The 21,601-nt window shown below is 39.3% G+C and overlaps 2 protein-coding genes across 5 annotated transcripts; both read left to right on the plus strand.

Annotated features, from left to right (window-relative positions):
- Window positions 1–201: 201 nt before the first annotated feature.
- LOC104930683 (6-phosphofructo-2-kinase/fructose-2,6-bisphosphatase 2) lies at window positions 202–15,030 on the plus strand. Of its 4 annotated transcripts, none has more exons than XM_027277300.1 (17): window positions 969–1,177; window positions 1,747–1,957; window positions 2,862–2,987; window positions 3,421–3,517; window positions 3,701–3,767; window positions 3,863–3,937; window positions 4,023–4,079; window positions 4,179–4,303; window positions 4,920–5,127; window positions 7,043–7,189; window positions 7,281–7,385; window positions 7,476–7,605; window positions 9,413–9,475; window positions 9,565–9,629; window positions 12,776–12,985; window positions 13,773–13,827; window positions 13,920–15,028. In XM_027277300.1, exons 2-16 carry the CDS (start codon window positions 1,858–1,860, stop codon window positions 13,821–13,823), a joined length of 1,626 nt encoding a protein of 541 aa, XP_027133101.1. In that variant the 5' UTR covers window positions 969–1,177; window positions 1,747–1,857; the 3' UTR covers window positions 13,824–13,827; window positions 13,920–15,028. The 4 variants fall into 4 exon arrangements, with proteins under 4 accessions (XP_027133103.1, XP_027133101.1, XP_027133100.1 ...); XM_027277299.1 differs by having other exon boundaries at window positions 975–1,177; window positions 1,764–1,957; window positions 13,920–15,027; XM_027277301.1 differs by having other exon boundaries at window positions 976–1,177; window positions 1,764–1,957; window positions 12,776–12,976; window positions 13,920–15,027.
- Window positions 15,031–17,111: 2,081 nt separating this feature from the next.
- On the plus strand, window positions 17,112–21,351 carry LOC104930682 (complement factor H-like). Its single transcript, XM_010745546.3, has 11 exons — window positions 17,112–17,420; window positions 17,515–17,712; window positions 18,639–18,738; window positions 18,817–18,890; window positions 19,167–19,397; window positions 19,482–19,676; window positions 20,179–20,275; window positions 20,386–20,459; window positions 20,549–20,725; window positions 20,821–20,997; window positions 21,092–21,351. Exons 1-11 carry the CDS (start codon window positions 17,366–17,368, stop codon window positions 21,124–21,126), a joined length of 1,413 nt encoding a protein of 470 aa, XP_010743848.3. The 5' UTR covers window positions 17,112–17,365; the 3' UTR covers window positions 21,127–21,351.
- Window positions 21,352–21,601: the final 250 nt, after the last annotated feature.

Raw genomic sequence — 21,601 nt, forward strand, 5'->3', positions numbered from 1 at the left:
ATTAATTGTAATGAAATTTGGTCTTAATATCCTGCATTGTCTGTCAGGTTTTTGATGCCACCAAGACCACCAGAGAGAGGCGCAAACTCTCTGCCAAAGCTCTAATTATTATATTTTCACATAAATTATGAATCTATAATGATTAATTTCTTCTGTTGGGTGTTTTTTGTAGAATCAATATGTGACTATCCAGATGTCATCGCTACAAATATCCTGGTAAATGATGATTTGATGTCGCTAAGCTTTAAAACTACAAGCAGTATTTTTGTCCTGGAGTTGTTAGACGTCATGGTCAAGATTGATGATCCCAACCAGTTTGTCCCACTCAACACTGATCCCACAGAGGTTCAGGATAAGAGGAACCGGATAAAAGAACAGCAGCTGTCTCTGTCATGACCTAGCTCTGAGAGTCATGGCAAAAAGGGAGTCCACACCATGTTCATTTGTTTAAACCATTCTTTATTAAATCCAATTAAACTAAATTAGACCACATTAAACAATCATAAAGGATTTGGAGTTATGGAGTGTGTAGAAGCAGTGATATCAGTGGTGTAGCGTGTGCATGAGTGAGAAGTGTGAGTGTGCAAGTGTTGATCGTGTGAAATAAAAGCAAAGGACAACCTAAAGCATCAAACTAAACCAAAGCAAACCAAACCAAAGCAAACCAACCCTGACTGGGGAAAGAGGAGCCCAGGGCAAAGCCGGAGAAAGAGCAGAGAAGAGAATGAGCACCTGGCTGCAGTGGCATAAATACTTTAATCCAAAGTAACATAATAGAAAACACATGCAAACAGAGAAACCACACCCAGAGAAGAGGAGGAGGAGGAATGGACACACTCACACAAAATGTAACCCTAAAAAAAAGTGGATTTTAACTTTTGCTTTCATACTTCATTGCTATCCTTAACGGATCTTAATTTGAAAAGCACAACCGGTAGCTCTGGAGAGGTGGTTAACTGAGCAGACACCGGGCAGAGAGGCGGAGCTGAAACGTAAGACAGGAGAAGAAGAAGAAGAAGAAGAAGTAGAAGAAGAAGAAGAAGAAGAAGAAGAAGAAGAAGAAGAAGAAGAAGAAGTCGTCGTAGTCGTCGTCTCTGGCGACGGGTAGAGCCAACTGATGGCAGCATCGTAACAAACAACAGAAAGGCGAACATCTGCAGACACTTGCTGGTTTGTGGTGAGTTTATAACATTTGTGTTTTCACCTATAACGACACTTGTTCCCTGTGAGAGCTGAAGTGATGAACTCCGCAGGCCAAGAGTGAAACAGACAGACCTGCAGTATTTAACTCTGTACAATCTTTAATATTTCTTTGCAGCTTTGACCTAATTATACAGAGTATTTGTGGCATGTCTCCTGGTGGCCGAGCATCACCTGTAGTAGGGTGTAATTGGAAAGCAGCACTAAAAGTAGAGCTCTTCATCTGTGATGTTACACTGAATATCTGGGTTATGCACAAGACATTTTTAACATGCATGAGGTGTTTTTGGAAATTATGGTAGGAAAAGTTTCCCCCTATTCTTTTGCATCGTGCATCGAGGAAGCTATAAAATAATCAGCAGATTATTAGGTAATGGAAATAATAGTTTCTGCATCCCTAAAACAAATGAGAAGCTGTTGTATCATAATTGAATAATAGATTAATAAATAAAGCAATGGTGAGTTCATAGTGACCTTATAAACTGCTGTAATACATTTATCTCTCTCTCATCCTATCCACAATGCACATGACTGATGATGATGAAGTCTTGTCCTCCACACAGAGAGATGCTGACTTCATCTTACCAGTGACCAAAGCTAGCCACCTCCACGCCAGCAGAGACAGGACAACGAGGATCACACAGATCAGAACCGGTCATGGCTGCCAGACAACAAAAACCTGCAGCCGCTTCAGACGGCTCAGCACCAGCAGCAGAGTCCAAAAGGACAGACATCAGGGCCAATGAGAAGAAGTGCTGTGAGTGGTTTGTACTTCATATTCGAGGCCCTGAAGGTGACTCATTACATGACGCACTAACTTCTTCTGAGCAGGTGAACTCTGTGTACTTTAACTATGACGTTACTTATAACGCAGTAACACAGCGCTGTCTGTTGGCCAGGAGTAAAGAAAGGTGATAAGGTTTCAGCAGGCACTGACTGATGTTGACGCACCCCTAGCTTATATACAACGTGTGGGTGTATTTGCATAAGCAGGTACTACAACACATTCCTCTGAAGTAACACTGCAATGAGCAAGGTCAACGTTCAGTTTAGTACAAATGTGACTGAGCTTGACTTTTAAGAATCTTAATCTGGAATGTCTGAATATGTCTTGAACATAAAAATACTCCCGCCTGCTGTAATCTTAAACTTTCAGACATCTGTTTGTAGATTCTTGGGTCAAGTCTGGTCCTGCCAGCTCTTTGTTTTTGACATATTTGCTTCCCCTGAGCTGAGGAGGTCCTTTTCGTTGACACAAAAAAAAAAAAGCAGAGCATTTCTCTTTTTTCAATTTGATGTCCCAAGCAAGGTTACACTCACCGGATTAATAAACATAGTTGCTATGCAGCAGGACTTTGAAAAACATTAACGAGCTGTCAGGAGAGGACAATGACATGACAGAAATGTCAAACTAAAAGTTAAACCAGCTGGTAGACGCACCCTGCAGGGGTGACATTGGATTATTGCACAATGTTCCCTCTCCTTGCTTTGTGTTTACAGTATGCAAATCTGCCCTTTGATTCCAAATGTGACATTTTGGGGGGGGGGGTTAAAATCAAAGTGAGGGCAACTGTTAAAACGCCTTATGTGAAAGGGATGTAAGTCATAAATTGTTTTTGTATGCTGAAATATCTCTGATTGTTTGTGTGTGCAAACTGCAGCTTGGGCCTCCTACATGACATATTCTCCAACCGTGATCGTGATGATCGGACTGCCTGCCAGGGGGAAAACCTACATGTCCAAGAAGCTGACACGCTACCTCAACTGGATTGGAGTGCCAACTAAGGGTCAGTACAGAAGCAGTGCATGTTTGAGTTTCATGCACACGTCGTGATGTTTGTCCACAAAAAAATGAAACCGTCAAGGACCAGGTTAAGTTTGGATTCAGGTATTTTTATGATGTTTCATGACGTGTAGAGCATGTTGGTGCCATGATCCACTGCCAAATTGTGCTTTTATGAAGACTGTAATCACGTTCAGAGATACCACGTTACTGAAAATCTAGTGCTTAAGGCTACATGTGTTAATATCCTTCTATTTATGTCACCGCACCTGATCTAACAGCTCTGTTTGTAGTTGTGTGCGTCCGTTGCTATGTAAATGGAGCTCAGAACCGGGAGAACTGGTTTGGCAGATTTAGCTGAGATGAAGGTAATCTTCCTCAACAGCCCACATACTCTAATACTTTGAATGTTTTACTCTTGGCTTTCTTCCCTGCAGTATTTAACCTTGGAGTGTACAGAAGAGAAGCAGTGCAGTCATACAAGTCCTATGACTTCTTCAGACATGACAATAAAGAAGCAATGAAAATTAGAAAGTGAGTCAGAGAGGTCTTCTATATATTAATCTCCTCAGGTGACTTTTCATGTAGGCTAACCATGCAAATGCCTCTTTTGACTCTGCAGTGTTTGTTTAACAAATACATTGTATTGTCTCCAAGATGCATTTAATAGCTAACTGCTTTGAGTTGCTGATCAATATTCTGATTATGTTTCTGCAGACAGTGTGCCTTGGTGGCACTGGAGGATGTCAAGGCCTATCTGAATGAGGAGGGAGGCCAGATCGCTGTAAGGACACACAAAACTTGATCTGTTTTAATCTTGCTGTTAATTAATATTAATTGTAATGAAATTTGGTCTTAATATCTTGCATTGTCTGTCAGGTTTTTGATGCCACCAACACCACCAGAGAGAGGCGGGAACTCATCCTTAATTTTGCAAAGGATAATGCATACAAGGTCAGACATATATTGATAATTGAATCTTTTATTATTATATTTTCACATGGATTATGAATCTATAATGATTAATTTCTTCTGTTAGGTGTTTTTTGTAGAATCAATATGTGACGATCCAGATGTCATCGCTACAAATATCCTGGTAAATTATGATTTGATGTCGCTAAGCTTTAAAACTACAAGCAGTATTTTTGTCCTGGAGTTGTTAGACGTCATCTCTACAAATGTCTCTTTCACAAAGGATGTGAAGGTGTCCAGCCCAGATTACCCTGAGAGGGACAGAGAAAGTGTCATGGAGGATTTCCTGAAGAGAATAGAGTGTTATAAAGTGACGTACCAACCTTTAGATCCGGACGAACACGACAAGTAAGAGTTTGTTTTATCGAGGACGCTGCTTGTTTCATTTCTTTTTTTTTTGCTTTGACATTGTCTCACACTTCAGCCAAAGTCAAAATGATCTGGCGGCGTTGTTCTTGTAGTTTATCAGCATTGTGTTAGTCATAACATGTACGTACAGAAACTGTCCAGAAGGTGGAGACAGCAGCCCATTGTTGTTAATATTACAGGCGGTCATTTAATGTTGTAATTTGATTTGTGGAGCTGATATACGGGAAATCCAAAAATATTATAATCAGGAATTGAGGTCATGTAGTTTCAGGAAAACCGCTGAATCAGAGAGTTTTTTAAAAATCTTCTGCCAACTGGCTCAACAGGGTGATTTGTTTGATTTCTTTATTAATTAACTGATAATATTTGCAGAAGAGCCCATTGTATTTCTATTTCTAAGCTAACCTAAATGAGAACAGGACCATAAACTTCATTTGTTTGTAGAGAGGAAGAACAGTTGTTGATGTGTGTGTGCCGGATGAAATATCTGGATATTTAGACTACACTCAAAGTACAAGATATCCCTACCCTTGAGTCGACTTTCAGTTATGATTCCACGATTGACTCATTTTCTGTTTTTTTTCTTCCGCCACAGGAACCTCTCCTTCATCCAGGTCATCAATGTCGGCCGTCGTTTCTTGGTCAACAGGGTGCAGGACTACATCCAAAGTAAAATCGTGTACTACCTCATGAACATCCACGTACACTCCCACTCCATCTACCTCTGCCGGCACGGAGAGAGCCAACACAATGAGGAGGCACGCATCGGAGGGGACTCTGAACTGTCAAAGAGAGGGAGACAGGTGCTTTAACAAATCAGCTCACTCTTATACAGTTAGGTCCATAAATATTGGGACATCGACACAACTCTAATCTTTTTGGCTCTATACACCACCACAATGGATTTGAAATAAAACAAACAAAATGTGCTTTAACTGCAGACTTTCAGCTTTAATTTGAGGGTATTTACATCCAAATCAGGTGAACGGTGTAGGAATTACAACAGTTTGTATATGAGCCTCCCACTTTTTAAGGGACCAAAAGTAATGGGACAATAGGCTGCTCAGCTGTTTCATGGCCAGGTGTGTGTTATTCTCTCATTATCCCATTTACAAGAAGCAGATAAAAAGGTGTTCAAGAGTTCATTTCAAGTGTGCTATTTGCATTTGGAATCTGTTGCTGTCAACTCTCAATATGAGATCTAAAGAGCTGTCACTATCAGTGAAGCAAGCCATCATTAGGCTGAAAAATCAAAACAAACCCATTAGAGAGATAGCAAAAACATAAGGTGTAGCCAAATCAACTGTTTGGAACATTCTTAAAAAGAGAGAATGCACCGGTGAGCTCAGCAACACCAAAAGACCCGGAAGACCACGGGAAACAACTGTGGTGGATGACCGAAGAATTCTTTCCCTGGTGAAGAAAACTTCACAACAGTTGGCCAGATCAAGAACACTCTCCAGAAGGTAGGTGTATGTGTGTCAAAGTCAACAATCAAGAGAAGACTTCACCAGAGTGAATACAGAGGGTTCACCACAAGATGTAAACCATTGGTGAGCCTCAAAAACAGGAAGGCCAGATAAGAGTTTGCCAAACAACATCTAAAAAAAGCCTTCACAGTTCTGGAACAACATCTTATGGACAGATGAGACAAAAATCAACTTGTACCAGAGTGATGGGAAGAGAAGAGTATGGAGAAGGAAAGGCTGCTCATGATCCAAAGCATACCACCTCATCAGTGAAGCATGGTGGTGGTAGTGTCATGGCGTGGGCATGTATGGCTGCCAATGGAACTGGTTCTCTTGTATTGATTGATGATGTGACTGCTGACAAAAGCAGCAGGATGAATTCTGAAGTGTTTCAGGCAATATTATCTGCTCATATTCAGCCAAATGCTTCAGAACTCATTGGACGGCACTTCACAGTGCAGATGGACAATGACCTGTAGCATACTGCAAAAGCAACCAAAGAGTTTTTAAGGCAAAGAAGTGGAATGTTATGCAATGTCCAAGTCAATCACCTGACCTGAATCCGATTGAGCATGCATTTCACTTGCTAAAGACAAAACTGAAGGGAACATGCCCCAAGAACAAGCAGGAACTGAAGACAGTTGCAGTAGAGGCCTGGCAGAGCATCACCAGGGATAAAACCCAGCGTCTGGTGATGTCTACAGTATGAGTTCCAGACTTCAGGCTGTAATTGACTGCAAAGGATTTGCAACCAAGTATTAAAAAGTGAAAGTTGGATTTATGATTGTTAATTTGTCCCATTACTTTTGGTCCCTTTAAAAAGTAATTCCTACACTGTTCACCTGATTTGGATGTAAATACCCTCAAATGAAAGCTGAAAGTCTGCAGTTAAAGCACATCTTGTTCGTTTTATTTCAAATCTATTGTGGTGGTGTATAGAGTCAAAAATATTAGAATTGTGTTGATGTCCCAATATTTATGGACCTGACTGTAGTTTGACATTTTGGGAAATACACCGTATTTGATACTGCTCTCATATCTGTCCTTTTTAAATGTGAAGCTACAGAAAATGTAAGGAAACAGCTAGTAGCAGTTTTCTCATCTAACTAACAAATGTCTGCCAAAATGTCTTAAATCCAGTTTAAAGGGCCGTTAAGGAGAAGAATGACTTCATTTAATCCACTGTGTAACTTCTGTTCTCTGTCAAAGTGTCAGATCTAAAGTCTCTTTCATACATTCTTCTTGTCAGTTTGCAGCAGCACTGAAGGTTTTTGTGGAAGAGCATCGTCTGTCAGACCTGAAAGTTTGGACCAGCCAGCTGAGACGCACGATTCAGACAGCGGAGGAGCTGGGAGTTCCCTACGAGCAGTGGAAGATCCTTAATGAAATAGATGCTGTACGTCCTCAAGACACTGCGCAGAGGAGACAGACGGTCTCAGTGAGGGAGTATTACAAATTTGAAATGCTTTAATTGCTCTGTGTTTCAGGGAGTGTGTGAAGAGATGACTTATAAGTTGATTGAGGAAACATACCCAGAGGAGTTTGCCATGAGGGACCAGGACAAGTACCATTACCGCTACCCTGGAGGAGAGGTAAAGTGATGTTTGACCCTTTGTGTATTGCTGATTGATTCAGCAGTCTGAGAAAAATGATCTCCTCTGAACCTTTTTCTCTCTCTGTAGTCCTACCAGGACCTGGTTCAGCGGCTGGAGCCAGTTATCATGGAGCTGGAGCGACAGGGCAACGTGCTGGTCATCTGTCATCAGGCCGTCATGCGCTGCTTGCTAGCATATTTCCTGGACAAGAGCGCAGGTAGAGCACAAACATGATAGAAGCCTAGACAGTGTCTTGCTCTATTAAGACATAATTATTGTACCACTAACAGCTATTTTTTTCATAAAACTTATATGATAATTTTAGCCAAGGGACACTTATTTAAGAGTTCTTTAACAAAACAGCTTAGTGAAGCAATTCGAAGCCGTATTGTTCCCCTGAGTGATGAGAAAAAGCGTCAAGTTGCAGCTAAACTAAACACTTCTGAGGGAGCTGTTGAAGACACACTGGAGACACATTCAATTCCACCTGAAGACCAATATATCAAGTTAAAATCTTAATGAGATGAGAAATCTTCTGCTTATAAACTGCTCCGCCGCAGTTACCAGATGCACAGTAAACTACTGACAAAGTGCAGCTCGAGTGGGTGTGTGCCGAGAAGCAATTTGCAAACCATTTCTTGATTACAAAACAGGCCTAAGGGCTCTGTTTTTTTGTCCCTGTGTTTAAAATATGACACGCAACACCACAATCTTTAGGTGTTTCTGTGGCCTTGAAATGTTCTCTCCCATCTGTTGTTGTCATGCTCTCTGGGTTTGCAATGGTGTCAGTACCCAGATAAGATTTAGAATAATATTTGACGCAAGTGCTGCACAGAAAGTCCAGTTTTGTTTTAGTCTCTAAAAAAGTGATAGAACAGAAGTGGACCTCATTGTACATATTAAATAATGTGCTTGAGTTTAAATAGAATAAATGAATCAAGTGGAGAAAAATAAATGTATTGTCTGTCACAAAGTAACAGAATTTTTCCTTTTGATAAGGCAACAAACAAATAATTACACTCAGCGACTGGAGAGGATTTTTAAAGGCTGATAATCAGCAGATTAATCCTGAAGCCATGATGTGACGCCAAATGGTGATGTAGGCTACAGTAGTGGCGTGACTACGAGCCAGGGGTGCCAGCCAGAGTAGAAAATAATAACAAGTAAAGTACATAGTTATGTAACCTGAAGTTCAACCCTACAAAAGGACTCAAGTCTTTCATTACATAGCCGTTTAACAACCAGGTAATGCACCAGCAGACAAGTAGAAGCACGAGAATTTCAAGTCCTCTTCAGATTATTACACAGCGCTCAATACAAAACTCACAGTTTAACTTATGATGAATTAGTCCCAACAACAAAAGTGACGCTTGACCTTCTTGCATCTAATAGACAAGCTTCTCTGGGGTGTCCTCCTCCAATCTGGCCTCCAGTGTGTTGCTGTCAGCTTTCCAGCTATGAATCAAAGACTTCTTTGGAGGTTTTGCAAGCTAACTGATAATCCCAGGGTGAATCATTCACAGGGTTCCCCTTTATAAAACGCAGGCATAGATATTAGATGTATGTGTAATGCCGGGTCGTGTGTGCCCTGATTGCTACAGTATGTCCTGCATGAATAGTGGAAGCTGTGCAGCCATCGTCTGCTATACTAGCTAGTCTAGTGGCTGTTTGTTCAGGGTGATGATCGCTGGGCGGTGAGAGTGGAAAATGCCTCTCAAAAACAAATCCATAATTAGGTACGGGTAAAAGAAGGCTTTTGTCAGGCAGCAGAGGAAGTGGTTACTGCTGCAGTATCTGTTTAAAGTCTAAACCACCAGTGTGGGTGCAGCTCTGACTAGCATTTTATCCCACTACATCTCTCTATGGGACATGTCTTAACACTGCAAGCACTACATGAGCTTCACAGCTGTCCACAGCGATAAAACATGCCTTCACAAACATGAAAATGAAACTCCAATTTTGTAAGAAACACAAACATTACTGGCTATAACCACAGCACAAAAAAGGCTTTTTCTCATTGGCAGATGATCTACCGTACTTAAAGTGTCCCCTGCACACTGTCCTAAAACTGACCCCTGTGGCTTATGGTAAGTCACTTCACTGTTTAAATCAACAGAAGCTAACTTTTTCCCTTTGCTGGGTGGTGATGTACTTTTCCCCTGTCTTCTTCTACCAGGTTGCAAAGTTGACATGTTTGACTTGAAGGTGGAGGCTGTCAACACTCACAGGGACAGACCATTAGTAAGTTTCTGATCTTTTTTTTTTTTTTTACTTTTTTGTGTCTGGTTTGCGTCCTCTGCCAGTAGTTGTGTCACGGCAGCCTGAAGGATCCCTTACAGTCATGACCACAGCTATTTTTGAAAAAATTCAAACCAAAATTACTCACTGCTTTTTCAGTCTTCAGGTGCCAGATATCCAAGTACCAGCACATAAAAGTCAGTGTAGGCTCACGAATAAAACTCAAAGACAAATATGCATATGCATTTTTTTTGTCAGAAGTTAGAATGTGTTCATATTTTAAGTTTTCTAAATCGTGGATGTGGCCACACATACAAAAGAGACAGAAAGAAATTGCTTAATATTGTGGGAAACCTCTTGCTGAGAGTTAGATTGGAAGGTGCAACTCTGATAACCTACTATTAAATATGAAGCGACACCCTACATCAAACATGCAAGATATAACCTGTTACTTAGAGAGTGTTAGCGGTGTCGGTAGGCAGATTTTGTGATCTTAAGACAGAGACTGTTTTACACTGTTTCCAGTCTTTACGCTAAGCTATTTAACAAGACAGTTATGAGATCTGTCTTCTCATTTGACTCTCGGCAAGGAAGCAAAGGAAGTTCCCTAAATGTTGAACTTTTCCCAGTTACCCGTTTTCACATTAATATATCTATCTGATATGTCTACCAGTAAAAGGAACAATACATTTCACTTCTTGTACATGTTACTGTCAGAGCCTTTGTTTTCAGCTTTTTAGCTGCATCTGAAATAACCCAGATGAAAACAGTCAGAATAAACCAAAACCCTAACATTGTGGGCCATACAGAGATTACATATTACAAGATTGAAGCGTTACCGTCTCCACCAGTGAAATGAAATGGTTTATTTTCTGACTGAAAACAGGCAAACAGTTCACCTGGCTCTCTGAATATAATAAAACCCTCTTAGCACATCTAATGATATGCGAGCCCCCATTTAAAGCTACATTAAACATAGAAGATACAGTCCCCTCCAAAAGTATCGGAACAGTGAGGCGAATTCCTTTATTTTTGCTGTAGACTGAAAACATTTGGGTTTGACATCAAAAGATGAATATGAGACAAAAGATCAACAGCTTTTATTTTCAGGTATTTACATCTTGATTTGATATTCAATGTAGAAGATAGCTCCTTTTGTTTGAAGCCACCCATTTTTCATGTGAGCAAAAGTATTGGTGTGACTGACAGGTGTGTTTTGTTGTCTGAGATGATTTGCAACTAAATATTAGGTTTTATTCACTTTAATCTACTTTAAGTCTATCTGTTCTAATACTTTTGCTCACGTGAAAAATGGGTGAGTTGAATCAAAAGGTGCTATCTTCTACATTGTGTATCAGATCAAGATGTTGGTTGGATGGATGTTGTGGAGAAATTGCTGAAGTCAAAGGTCAATGGTGAGGTCAGGAGGGAAGAAAGTGTTCAGGAGCCTCTGATGTCTTATGCTGTAATGTGTATTGACACTTGGACAAGGAGAATTAGAGACACTCTCAAAGTTCATCAGAAGTGCCTGAGTCAGTCTCACATTCTGCCCAACTCATCCTGGTGGATAGACTTTAAACCCCAAGATAACACCACAAATACTATACACCCCAAATAAGACAAAGAGAAAGCTTTTTACCAAGAAAGGTGTTATTGTCAACACATTCTAATCTGGAGACACAGATGTCTGTTTACACAGATTGGAACGTCAGTGTCAAGCTATCTATTATGACTATGAAGGCAGCAATAGGTCTCTTCGACCCTGGTCACCACAGTGTTGAGATAGACTGGTACCTACTGTTCTCAACCAAAGCCAAACAACTAATACTGCTGAGGACTCAAGGCCCACACGTGACCTGTGTAACCTAAGGATAGAAAATTCCATAACCTAGGAGACTGTATAACCTGGTAATTAGAGAGTGTTAGATTTTATGACCTTCAGGCAGAGTCAAGCTTGCTGTTTCTTTATGCTAAGCTAAGCTACCAAGTTGTTGAATCTAGCTTAATATTTAACAGACGGATATAAAAATCTACCTTCTCATTTGACTCTTGGCAAGGAAGCAAAGGAAGTTCCCTAAATGTTAAACTTTTCCCAATTACCTGTTTTTACATCAATATATCTATCTGATATGTCTGCCAGTAAAAGGAACAATATGTTTCACTTACTGTGCGTGTTACTGTCAGAGCCTTTGTTTTCAGCTTTTTAGCTGAAACAACCCAGATGAAAACAAGTCAGAATAAACCAAAACAGTAACATTGTGGGCAAAGGAAGTTCCCTAAATGTTGAACTTTTCCCAATTACCTGTTTTCACATCAATATATCTATCTTCTCTGTCCGTCAATGATTTATTTATTGTTTATTGTGCTCATAAAAGAGACTTCCCCGAGATAAAATTACATTGTATCATAAAACAGGAAAATACAATTATTATTATGTTTGTTGTCTGGTGTTTGGTGCTAGGCAGGTAGCATACAATAAGCATTTTAACTCAAATACACTGTTACCTTGTGGGCTAGCCAAAGATTCGTACAGCCAAAGTTTTCTACAATAGAAGAAGAAGAAGCATTAAAATCTTAGCCAATGGTGGTAAATGGATAACTTATTTTTAGAAGATATGTGGCTTGTGGAAAAATGACAATCGCTCACGTTCACTTCTATATTTATGGTCTAAAGACTCAAGACGTGCTAGTCATTTCCTAAAGTGAGCAGAATGTGACACAAATACAGGGAATGACTCTTCAATGAGCTGACACCGAAAAGTCTTTAAACAACTTTAATACAAGGAATGAAAGTTAGTGGGGAATGACGCACACCTTTTTGTCTTATTGTCAGTTTAATATGTCTGACAGGTTCACATCTGTTCCCTTGTTAGAAATCGAAGTAGGATGTTGAAAACTAGACAGCGTGGGTGTTACCACATTGCCACATTTAGTGAGGAACATCTTGTTAAATGGGGTGAGAAACATTAAGGTTTGCTGACAGTAATATAACAATGGCCTTTATATTTATGGCTGTTTGTCTCAGCAGTTGTTTTTCTTTCTTTGCCTCAGAACACAGTTATGGTCTGATATGTTAATGAAATTCTAATTAATGTAACATTGAAAAAACATGTGTTAATCAGTCCAACTTCTTCTTCTTTACTGACCAGAATAAAGTCAAAGCAGATACCGTGCCACCGGGTTTCCACCGTCGAAACAGCTTCACCCCTCTGTCAAGCCAAGACCAGATAAAACGACCTCGTCTTTACAGCGTGGATAACTCTCTGCATGTCCGCATTTCCCATGCACCCACTTTACCCAGTATGCTGTTCTCTGAGGCATCCGAGGGGGCAGAGCTGCTGCAAAGTGAGGTCAGTGCTGTGAGTGGTACTATATATATATAATAAAGGTTTAAAGATCTTTTTGAATGGAGGAAAAAATGGTTGGATGGATGGTTTGGAAAAAATGAAGATGATATTGTCTGACAACAATTGTGATAGCTATGTTTGTAAAGGTTTGTGAAAGTAATATTCAAGGGCCAAATTAATAAAATACAAATTATTGATACAGAGCTCAGAATAATAAATGATTTTTCTAGTTGAATAATAAACATTGAGTGAAATATAAAGCTTTATAGAAAGTTTTTAGTCCCCCCCCCCCCCCCCCCCCGCCCTCCCCCCCCCCCCCCCCCAGTTGCTAAAGCCTTTTAGTCGACAAATTAGCTAGTTAGTCAACATATATGCGTCAGAAAAATTTAATGTTTAATGTTGATTAAATGTGTGCCAAGACCTATAAATATAGGAAAACTAAAGAGTTCTGCAATTTCCACTGTGTTACTCCAGAGATCCTGGTACAAAACCCCAGTGAAGTAGCTTTATCTACGGTATATAGCTGTTTACAACAAACAAAAGTTCCCTTCATAAGCATCTTAGACGTGAAAGCATGATGTTTTCCAGTGCTTTTTTTTTTGGGACTGTGTTGTTGCCCACAAAGTGACCTTTTATTAAATTCACTGTACTAGAAAGGGAGTGGTGACCTCAGATTTTAATATTCCCAAGTAGCTCATGTTCAGTCAGAGCCAGTCAAAACAAATGCCTCATTCCTTTTCTGGTCTGGTGTTTTCCTTAACGCTGCCTACATTCTCTACCTTCCTTTTGCATCCTGCAGGACACGATTAACGGTTTCACTGCTGCAGACACGCAGGACTGTGAGAGTTGAAGAGGTATTTTCAGCTTTTTCCTGTTATCGATCATATTTAACATCTGCAATCTCCACCTCACATGTCTCACTCCTTTGTTTTGACCCTTATCCCAGGCGTTCCTCCACATGGATGTATCACCAGTTCTGAGGACCAGCAGTAAAATCCAAACCAGCTTCAGCCAGTACAAATACATTCACAAGCACTGTATTACACAGCATTTCTGTTTAGCCCGGTGTGTTATCTCTTTAGTATTTAGTGTGTGCACATACATACATACATACATACATACATGATCTCAATGCCTTTGCACAATAGCCTTCATATCTAGGCTGTGTTACACCCCAGATATCTGTTGTAAAAAGATCTGTAAGTAAAGAAAACCCATCCATTAGCTCCAGGCACACTCCACAAACTGTAGTCTACAGTCATATGATGCTGTATTATTATATGTTATGTAGAACATATTGATTGTAAATTGTATACCTCATTGGAAGATCATGCCTTCAATTTAAGTTTAAGACTTTGCCTCTCTTGAAGGACGCCATGCATAGCCTTTGTCTGAACCCATGTGCTCTCTTAAAGTTACCTTTTTAAACATTCCCAGGTTATCTATCGCCTTTCTCAGGTTGTCTGAGATGTAGACGTAGTAGTCATTTTATTTTGAAGGATGATTTAAAGCCTATTAAAGTGCCGCTTAGCTCACAGCGGGCAGACACAAGCTGTAGAAAAAGTAAATGTTTCGTCTAGCCCTATAAGAAGTGCAGCAGTCACTTTTTGCCTTCTACTCAAACAGCTGCCTACTGTGATTATCTAACATGGATCTGATTTGAACTCCACAAAAGTGATGCAAATATTTCAAGCGCTGCTCAAGTGTGCAACAGCAGTGGATATTTTGTTTTAATATGAGTGTTATTGTATTGAATCTGACCAGGATTTTTTGTTTGTTTATAAGGAAAGGCGAATCACTGTACATCTGAACAAAGATACGCATGCACAAGAGCTACGTAGTTTTTCATCATTCTCATGACTTTGATTTTAATGGCTGGTATAAATAATTTGTTTTAAAAAAAAAGTGCCTTTATTTAAAGGACTACAATGCTGTGACAATAGTAATCAAGATTATGTAAAAATATTTTAGCATATACTGTATATGATATGCAAATGTATGTTTCACCTTAAAGGTCCAGTGTGTAGGATTTAGTGGTATCTAGTGGTGTAGCTGCAGATTGCAACCGTCTTGTTGTTGAGAAACACACAAAAAACATGAAAAGACCACTGTTTAGTTTGTCCCTTCTGGGCTACTGTAGAAATATGGAGGTTCAACATGGTGGACTCTTTGTGTGTGTGTGTGTGTGTGTGTGTGTGTGTGTGTGTGTGATTTCCTGTTTTTTAGACTTCATGCCCGTAGCGAGCAGGTGACAATGACATCACCGGAGCTCACTTTAAATTCACCTGAGTGAACTCTTAAGTGTGTATTCCACACATCTTCCAAAGCCACATATAGATTTGTAAATGAGGTGTTTAGAGTAAGATACAGTGTTCTCAGATCTGTTTGGTTAAAGTAAATTGTCCCAGATGCAAATTATCTGTTTGTTATATGCAGCTCTTTCCTCTGTGCTTTCTGTTCGTAATGATGATAAGATGCTATCAGCTTGTCAGAATCAAACTTTTGAGTTTTGTTACAAACATGATCACTGAGTCACTTCTGACTTCTCTGTGTATACTGTATGTATACATATCTATACTCTAAATACACATACCCACAAAGCTCTGTGTGGCATGCTAAGTTTTGAAAAAGGACTTATTATTTCTGTTCACTGAATATTTAAAATTATGTAACAAGCTTGAACGTGATGTACAAGCTGCAGAGTGAGTCATCAGGGAAATGGTGGAGGAAAGTGTCAAATAATCAGCTGTAATTCAGAGAATTTAATCTGAAAGTTGCTTTGACGTCTGAAATCTTGAATAAGCGGATTCAGAGAAAATGCTCTGACTAATTTCCACACTGATCACAGATATTAAACAAACAAAAAAAAAAGGTTGTACACTAAAGTGTTTTTCAAGAAAAACTACTATTAAATGTAGAACTTGTCACATTTTATGACATTACATCGTTGGATTCCATTTACATGTAACAGTCCAGGTGTATCCACATGTCCATCAGGCCTTGAAGGTTTGGGTCAGTGAGGTCTGACATTTAGGTTTAATATTGTCAGACAGTACTGCGACATAATGAGTGTGAGGAGTCGTAACATCTCCACCCATGTGTCAGAGGCAGAGAGACTGTAACGAGATGACTTTTACCTCCTGAAACACATAGAGAAAGTAAATCAATGCTTGGCAAGAGATGGACATTACATTGATTTACTTGTGAACTTGGAAAGGAATGAAGGACCTGTTGTAAATGCTACTTCTTACATGGTGGGAGTAGCAGTCTGTTGCTGAAGGAGCTGGTTAGGGCCCATCTAAGATTATTTATATGAAAAGTTTTTAGAGCGTATGTTAAAAGTCAGATTTATCTATTCCAGGTTGGAAACCACAGATGAAGCAGCTTAAAATGTAATATGTCCATAATTCAAAGGTTCTATTTATTCAGCTGCTAACATAAAAGAAAATGCAGAACCTGTAATAAATGTGTTTTTTTTAGTTTTTTTTTTTTATATATTGTCATATTGTTTTATGTAATTTAAACCACTTCCACATTGCTGTTGACATGTACATTCACAGTCACAGTGACTCAAATCATCCAGGGAAAGTTCTGGTTGGGGCTGCACAGGAAATCCAACCAAAATGTGCATTGTGAATAAAAATACCCAGAAAAAAAGACCAGGCAGGTCGACTGCCTCTTAAAACTTCAAGTATGAGTACAAGTACAAATAAACACGTTTAACACATGTAATTCAATGTTCAGTTTTTGTTGAAACGAGGGATTCACCACTCTATGAAAGATTACTCTATTACAAATAGGAGTATAACAATTTAAGAAAAAAGTGTTTCTAATGTAAAATTGCAAAGATCGGTTATCTTTCATTGTCTACTATAGATAATATCATTAAAATATTAAGATAATCAGAAGATATCTCCTGATTTTATATAAATTAAATGAACAAAGTTTTATTCATTAGACTGGGTTAAAACATAGAGCCAAATTAAGAAAAGTCTTTTGATCAACATTCTTATATTTGAGGTCCACAACAGGGTTAAAATCTGATCTAAAATTAGATTCCCCCTCTCTATGAGTTCTTTCAGGACTTTTGTTGGAAATGTTTTTCCCTTCTGTTGGATCTTGGAAGAAGTTTCAAAAAGCTTCTTCAAACTTCATAAGAATGTGATTGTTACCTCTATTTTGAAGTTCGTTTTAAAATATATATAATTCTGGGTTCTCCTTGATAGATCTCGTAATAAATACCCTGTTCTACCCCCCATGTCTGTGATAGTGTCATTCCATCCAGTCTGTTCCACCCCTCCTCTATAAATTTCTTCATCTGATCCTCCTGTTGCCACTTTGTAATCAGCCTTTGAGGATTTGTTTACGCGCAGAGACGAGCAGACGACAAACATGGTGAACGTTGGATGGAGTATTCTGGTTTTATCTTGTACCTTGCTGGCTTCAGGTAAATTAAATGAAAAAAATAAAAATACACATTTCGCAGATTGTGATTGTTTTGATGTTTTAACTGGTGCTTGATGGATTTTTCCAAATAAAAGCTCGTGTATCAAAGAAATGCTCTGCACCGCCTGAATACCCGCACGCCACGCTGCAAAAGAAATACGCCAGCAGGCAGACCTTCAACAACGGAAAGAAGGTTTATTATAAGTGCTTCGAGGACTTCTCTCCATCCAAAGGCTTCGGAGCTGTGCAGTGTACTGATGGACAATGGAGCAGACTGACTCTGAAATGCGAGAGTAAGTTTTTGACACAGATTTCACAAATACAAGTGTAAAGAGACTCTTCAATGTTTAATCCTTTTTAAAGATGTGTTTACTGAGATAAGCGCAGTTTGAGGCCTCCTAGTGGACATGTGGTGGAATCCAATGCTGTGCCACATGAGCTGTGTTCACTAAATAATAAATGAAGATGTTTCAAGCTGCTTTTTTTTTTTGTTTTTTTTGTTTTAAACTCTTCCAGAAACCTTATTATTATACACCTGCTCTAATTTGGCTTGCATAACTGCTACACCTGTTTTGAAAATACTTCTATACAGCTGATCTCTGTAGATTCCAACACAGACTAATGTATTAAATGTTTAGGGTTTTTATTTTTTTAAATACAAAGTCAAAGTATATTTTATTGAAGTATCAGGTATATCTAAACAAGTTGCAAGGAGGCTTGGTATTGTCTTTAAAGAGAAGAGGTGCGAGTTTAAGTTATTTCTTTTCGAATATGTATTTCTATGGTTAAATGTTTTGCCTTATTTTTATTTTGGTTTGCATATTCGAAATAAACACTTCAACGTATCATGGGATGAAACAATCTGAGCTCTTGTGACTAATGAGGGCTCAGACTCAGCTGTATCTCTAGTGTCAAGAAGACTTAACATCAGACCAGATGTTTGCTGTCATGGGTGGCCTTCCAGCAGAAGTATAAGTTACTTAGGCTCAAAGTTGCACTCCACATTTCAGTCTCATGACATCTTCATTTTTAAAAACTTCCTCCTGATCCTTCTGGCAAAACTCTCTCAGCTTCTCAGCAGATTACTGAGTCTGAGCTGTTTTGCAACTTCACTTGAAATAAAGACGTCTGTTTCCATCCAGCAAATCACATTTCAGCCTTGATTCCTGTTCTGATTGGCTTTTTTTTTTTTCTTCTTTTTTTTTTTTTTAAATAACAGAGCGATCATGCGGCAATGCTGGGGAACTGCCTAATGGAGACTTTGAGTATGAAGGGAATTCATACATTGGGGAGAAAGTGTACGCTGTATGCAAGGAGGGGTAAGTCAAAATATACCTTTTTATTTGTCTTTCACTATTTTTAGTGCTACGGTATACTCATACTTATCTCTCTGACAGATACACACTGAAAGGACTCAACTACATGATCTGCAAGAAGTCTGGCTGGACTGGTGACTTTCCGTCTTGTGAAAGTGAGCAACACTATATTAAAGTTTCATCTGAAACCTGTCTGTAGTCTTTACAAACTGTGGTTGCTGTACCTTAAGGGTTGATCTCAAGTGGGCGGTGTTAAAGGCTGACTAATAATTGCCTGAATCTTATGCAGAATGAGGTCACTTAATTTAATCCCTTAATTAATTTAAGCATATTTCATGAGACTAAGTTGCACAAACATTTCAGTATAAAGGTGTGTATTAGTGTGTCAAGAGTTGCCTGTAAACAGAAATGTTGCATTTTGATCTGTTCAGAGGGCGAGGCCACCTGCCCCGCCCCTGAAGTGGCCAACTCTGTGAGCAGCCTTGGAGAGGTTTCTGTATACCAGGTGGGCGACGTTGTGACTGTCAGCTGCATTCAGGGTTTCCAGCTGGATGGAGCTGAGCAGATCATCTGCGGTTCTAGCGGCCAGTGGCAGCCTCAACTTCCTCAGTGCCTGCCTTTACCTCAACCTTCACCTACAACTCGGTTACCTGTTAAACCAAGTGAGTTAGTGTCTGAGTTTATTAAAAGTAAGCAGTATAAAGTTTGTTTATAAACTTGACACTTCTCCTCTGGACAATCTTCAGCAGGTGAATGTGGTGTGCCAGTCACCACCAGGAACTCAAACGCCAACCTTGCTGACAAGTACGTCACAAAGACCTCTTTTGCTTCTGGTGACCGAGTGCATTACGTGTGTGACGTTGGATACGAACCAGCAGGCGGCAGCAGGTTTCGCATGTGTGTTGATGGACAGTGGACACGGCTGGTGCTAAAATGTGAACGTAAGAACTTCATTCAGTCAAATCTTGTTTTATAGCTTAAGGCTATAAACAAAAAGATCTTGTGTCTAAGTTCTGTAATAAATGTTTTCATACTGATTTTTATTTTGGTTGCCAACAGTCCTTGTGGCTGAAGTTGCATCTTTCTTTAAAGGATGATTTCAGTACTTTTCACTATTGCTAATGATTTCCAAATCACTGTAGTTATATTGGTGTTTGAATGTTTGCTATCTTCCATGCAGTCATTATTTATTTTAAATTAACTTAAGGACAAGGCTTGAACATTACTGCGACAAGATCCATGACACTGCACACAATGCAGTGCATATTTATGTGAATTAATTTCTTTTTGAGGTCTGATTTACTTATTCCAGCTGACAGTTTACTGTGTTGTCACATTTGATGCACTGCATATATAAATAAAAATAAGAGCCAAAAATAAAACATTTTACAAGGTCATAAAGACCTCTTTTAAACTCTAGTTCTTCTTTTCATCCTCCAAAAGGAAAGTCATGTGGCTCTGCAGGAGAGATTACTAATGGACAGTATACATACACTGGAGTTGACTTCGGCGACACTGCTACAGCTGTCTGTGATGAAGGGTAAGGAAATTAACACTGTACGGCTTTCTTACATACTCTTATTTTCCATTTAACATTCTCCATTGGTGACAATGTGACTTCACACACTTTATTATTTTTTCTTAAATCAGCTATCAGCTTGTGGGACGGGCAACCAGAAACTGCATGAGTGATGGCTGGGATGGACGCCTTGCTATCTGTGAAGGTGCAGTGAACTATGATGGAATTATTTATTTAATTATTTTTTTCCCTTTTTACTCTTTAGCTGTACCAACACTTTTCCATCTCTTCCAGCTGTGGACTGTGGAGAGCCTCCAGAAGTGCTGAATGCAGATATGATGGGCCGTAGGGAATACTACACATATGGGAGCACTGTTCGCTATCAGTGTCATACAGGAACCCTTAACGGACCAAATGAGATTTGGTGTACCGAGCACGGGAAATGGAGTGCTCTTCCTTCTAAATGCGAAGGTTCTGATACTAGAAGTGACATAGCACTTCGTATTTTTTATATACAACTCTATTTCCCTTTGACATTAAATTAAAACTGTTCTGTTTCCTCACAGACATAACCTGTCTGTCTCCAAATATCCCCAATGGCTTCTGGAGAGGAGCTCGGATCCTGTATCATTACAGGGACGCCATTTCAGTCCTGTGTTCCCGGGGTTACACCGTGACTGGCCCGGGAGTCATTATGTGTGATCGTGATGGCCAATGGTCCCCTGGCCTCCCCAGATGCACATGTGAGTGTTTTTTTTTTTTTTTTTTTTTTTTTTTTGCATATGAGTACTAATATTATTGTACAGCACTTTGAAAATGATTTATCACCTGTTTCAGATGATCGGTCATCTCACAGCTACTGGAGGCAGTAAAATGGAAGCTTAAACTTGAAACTACAATATTCAAGCCAACCTGATTTAACCGTTCACCAGCAGTCAGCCGTTGGGATGGAAATGGCTCTAATCTACAGTCTTCCTGCTTAAAAGAAATTCTAAAAATTCACTTGGAATTATGCACTAATTTATATTTTCTTACTTGCTGATAAAACTTGTTAACTCATTATGCAGACATTAAAATATGTTTGAAATGAAGCTGAAGTACAGTATGTTTATTTTGATAAGTGTTTTGGGCAGTAACAAGTACAAACTTTGTTTCATTCACCTCTGTACATAGACTGGCCCGGGAGTCATTATGTGTGATCGTGATGGCCAATGGTCCCCTGGCCTCCCCAGATGCACATGTGAGTAATTTTTTTTTTTTTTTTTTTTTTTTTTTTTTTTTTTTTAAACAGTTGATAATGTTATGTGTATCATCTCTAGACTAAAACGGTGAGTGAGCATTTCATGA

Source organism: Larimichthys crocea, unplaced genomic scaffold (genome assembly GCF_000972845.2).
Source record: "Larimichthys crocea isolate SSNF unplaced genomic scaffold, L_crocea_2.0 scaffold97, whole genome shotgun sequence".
NCBI lineage: Eukaryota > Metazoa > Chordata > Actinopteri > Sciaenidae > Larimichthys > Larimichthys crocea.